This window comes from Aaosphaeria arxii, assembly GCF_010015735.1.
Source record: "Aaosphaeria arxii CBS 175.79 unplaced genomic scaffold BU24scaffold_10, whole genome shotgun sequence".
In the NCBI taxonomy this organism is placed as follows: Eukaryota; Fungi; Ascomycota; class Dothideomycetes; order Pleosporales; genus Aaosphaeria; species Aaosphaeria arxii.
This window is the reverse complement of record NW_022983483.1, coordinates 1-3,987: the sequence shown is the minus strand read 5'-3', so window position 1 is coordinate 3,987 and position 3,987 is coordinate 1. Positions and strand designations below refer to the sequence as shown.

The 3,987-nt window shown below is 43.9% G+C and overlaps 2 protein-coding genes across 2 annotated transcripts; both read right to left on the bottom strand.

The window, feature by feature from the left end:
* Positions 1–314: 314 nt before the first annotated feature.
* BU24DRAFT_466481 (uncharacterized protein) lies at positions 315–1,004 on the bottom strand (the record flags this gene model as incomplete). Its single annotated transcript, XM_033532367.1, has 1 exon — positions 315–1,004. The coding sequence occupies one exon, from the start codon at positions 1,002–1,004 to the stop codon at positions 315–317; it is 690 nt and encodes a 229-aa protein (XP_033379041.1).
* A 1,457-nt stretch (positions 1,005–2,461) lies between these two features.
* On the bottom strand, positions 2,462–2,650 carry BU24DRAFT_327792 (uncharacterized protein; the record flags this gene model as incomplete). The annotated part of the gene is made up of 1 exon (XM_033522999.1): positions 2,462–2,650. A coding segment is annotated over one exon (189 nt), but the record flags the coding sequence as incomplete, so codon positions are not given.
* Positions 2,651–3,987: the final 1,337 nt, after the last annotated feature.

Genomic DNA, 3,987 nt, shown 5'->3' with positions numbered 1-3,987 from the left:
TTTCTTGACTAGTGGCCAAGATTCCTTGATATGCTTCACATAATCCTGTCTACACATCTGAATTCTTTTACGGATTCGAGCCCATGACGTGTTGGGTCTAAATAGTTCACGGAATTCTTCGAAGACAGGTATAGCATCCCACTTCAATTGGCAAACAAGAGCCCTTGATAGTGGTGAAAGATAACGAGGTGGCACTGTTCCTGGGAAGCTGAAGTTGACTCCACCATACTTGTTTGGGTAACCAGACGGAGAAGTAGGTGGTGCAGATAGAGTTTGATATGCTTCTGCAATTTCTGCATATGTACCCATCTCAATCACTTCCATATCCTTTCCATTGTCTGCCACACGAACAAACCATGGCAGCATTGTGCGCCTTCTCTTGCCTGGATCAGCAACCTTGGCACCGTGTGGAATCCGGGGATTATTTCCGTGCAGTTGCCGTCATCCTCGTCATCCCAACTGACACTTCCCTGAACCATTTCAATCCCATGCCCATGGTGCACTGCACGTTTGATATTCAGATCGATGTGTCGAAATTTGCCTTGGGGATTCTGTGCATTGGCTGACTTAGTGTAGTATGGGTAGGAAATCAAGGTCGGTTGTCGTCGAATCATTAGGTAGAACAAGTAGTATTCCAAGTCCCCTCGAATCAATCCTTGGAACAAGGAATGGTTCATGATCCTGCCCCACCCCAAATTCGATCGTCCATTGATTCTTCGCACATGGTAGTCGTACATTCGATATTCTTCATCCAGTATGTGAACTAAGTCTGGGTCCTCGAACATCCATGAGAAGCAATCGAATGTGAAGTTGCCTGTTATCGCAAACGAATGAAGAGCTTTCATATGTGCTTTAGGCAATATCTTCTGCAATCGGTTGAAATCTTCCTCAGAGAACTGTATTTTCCGTGGTGCTGGGAAAAATCGATATGATAGTAGGTCGTCGGAGTCTCGATATCCTTGCACATCTTTCCGAAACATCATGTAAGTTGCATCGTTAGTCATCATGTCTGGAATCCTTTCGCTGCGAAAGTAACTCAGATACAGCAACTCGGTGAGATTCGCATGGTTGTATCCTTGTATCTGATACCCTAGCTTGCTCGCAACTAGTTGTGAGTGCTGGTAACAGACCTTGCTTGTCTTTCGGGATCCTCCAGCATCTTGATACCATTGACCTATGGTTGTTGGAAGTTGCGGTATTGTTGTAGTTCACCACCTCGATCTTCGATTACCACTCCTGGTTGCCATTCTACCGAGCCGCTCGCTGGTTCGGTACCAGCACGTCTGGGTGTACTGGGAGTAAGAGGAGGAGGTACATTTGATCGTGATCTTAATGCTCGTGGGGTTGATGGTGTCGATGGTGGTTGGTTTGACGCCATTGCTTCTTGGTTCGATTCGTGTTTTCAAGAAAGGGAATAGAGAACTCAGTTTCCTGGAGGCGGGTGGGGGGATTATATCTGCCTGTCTCACCGCGTTTTCCATACTTGATTGTTGAACGAGAACAATCAACCCACCGCCTTTCGTTTGTATTTCAACTTCACTTTTTCGACTCTTCTCTTCTTTACTGGTCTACCACGCCCATTACCGCTATATAGACCCGCTTTTTGTAAATAGACTAGCAACAACTATTCCCTTCATCATTGCTTTCTATCGTTCTTCTTAGGTTTTTCGCGACCATTTATATTAATATTGGTAGTCGCATTGCGTCGTCCAATAGGGATTTGGCAGAGTAGTCGGTTAGCGTTACTCTGTGAAATCTGATTGGCTAGGCGCGTCGGCGTTTTCCCGGTTAATCCTCTTCCACCTTAAGAGCGTTGCATAGAGTTTCGATCGACACGTCCCTCCCTAGGTTTAAAAGAGTCGTCCCTTGGCTCTTAGTCGTTTGATTCTTCATCTGATTCGGCATGGAATGTTTGATATTGAGAAAGATCTATGCTGTGGTCCGGGATGATAACCTTTGGGTGTCGATTATTAGGATGGTTCTCTGTGAGAGTGTCCAGTTGTTGTTCCTGAATGTCTGCAGAAGAATATCGATCATATGTTTCTAGGTTTGAGCGTTGTTTATGTGCTTTTCGTTGCAGTGCTAATTCAAGCATTCCTCTATCAATATCTGCCATGTCCTGAACGCTTCGTTGAAAGAATTTCTTCAATTTGTATCCTGGTGTAGTGTGTCGAAAGGCTGCTCCATCCAGATCCTCTAGTTGGTAATATCCTTTGTCCTGGTATGCAGCTCGAATTCGATATGGCCCTAACCATCGTCGGTGAAGTTTCTTTGCTTTGGACATGTCAATTTCTTTTAAGGAATCCCATAGCAAGACGAGATCCCCATTGCTAAGTGTATCATGATTGATTTCCTTAGTAGAATCCCAATACTCTTTGCTTTGTTGTCGTAGTCTTCTTGTTCTTGCAATTGCTTCCTCAACATTCTTGTCCCTTAAGTCTAATTGCATAGCACGAATCCTTAGTAAATCTTCCCTTGTTTTGACGTTGGTATATGGTAACGTTTGCCAGGTTGGCATACTGAGTTCTATGGGTAGAACTGGGTTTTGTCCAGTAATCAATACTACAGGTGCATATCCTGTAGGGTTGTGTATTGAGCATCTGTCGGACCATAGAACGGTTGGTAGGTTTGTTGTCCATTTACCCGGTAATTTCTTTAAGGCTCCAACAATTGGTTTGTGTCCACCTTCGATTTTGCCTTGAGCTTTTAGGTTATGAGCTGATGCGACCACTTTTGTGATTCCGTATATTTGAGTTAATGCGTCAACGTATCGCCGATTTTCTGGTCCCCCATCTACACTTATCTTTCTAACCATGCTCCATCGGCACATGATTTCTTCGTAGATGAACTTGGCCACATTCTCTGCCGTTGCCTTAGACAATGCTCTTCCTTCTACCTAGCCAGTGAGGTACTCTCTTGCTAGTACCAAGAATTCTTTTCCATCGCATGCCGGCATATGGACCACGTCTATTGTGACCCATTCCTAAATTGTCCATGAATATGTCGTTGTAAGCATTTCATGTTTTCGTTTAGTGGTGTGGATCTGGCACTCTTTGCAGGTGGCTACCATTTTCTTAACCATTTCATACATGTTCTCCCACCAGTATCTTTGTGATAGTACTCCATATACTGAATTAATGCCTCGGTGTCCAAGTTGCTGATGTATTTCTTGAATAGCAGCTAGTTGCATACTATGCTTGTCTACTACTCTTCGGACAGCTATATTCCTTGATGTCTTCTTAAAGAGTAGTGTCCCTTTAGTGCAGAATGTAAGAGCTCGTTTCTTCCAGTTCTTTAATTCTCTTCGCGGCATTCGAGGTGCTCTTCCTGTCAGAAGGAACTGTGCTACTTGTTCCCATTGGTCCGAGTATGAATCGTCTAGTATTCGTTCTCTTGTTTCTTCCTGATCTGTAATATTAAATAGTGATGCTACAATCATGTGATTGAGGCTAGCATCAATAAAATCTTCTAGATCATCTTCTGGTTCATTTGGGGGTTCCCATTCTTCTTCCATTGGATACCTAGATAGAGCATCTGCTACCGCATTCTTCTTCCCTTGAACATGTTTGATTTGGAAATCCCACATAAGAATTGTAGCAATCCACCGATTCATCAGAGAACCAGGGTTTTCGTTTGATGTCCGATTTAATTGTGCAATTAAGGTTTGTGCATCTGTTTCGATAGTAAAGTGGATTCCATAGAGCCATATGCGGAATTTCTTCAATGCCCATAGGACGGCTTTGCATTCAAGCTTGGTTGAATGCCAACATGACTCTGCTTTGGACCATAGTGTACTTTCAAAGCGAATTGGATGCCTTCGTCCATCTCTTCCATCTTGCTGAAGGACAGCTCCTGCACCGTATTGACTAGCGTCAACCGTTAAGTACACCATAAGTCCTGATTCATAGTCCATGCTTGCTAATGCTGGTGCTTCTGTTATGCACTTCTTCATGATTTGCATTGACTTCTGCTGGGCCGGGCCCCATA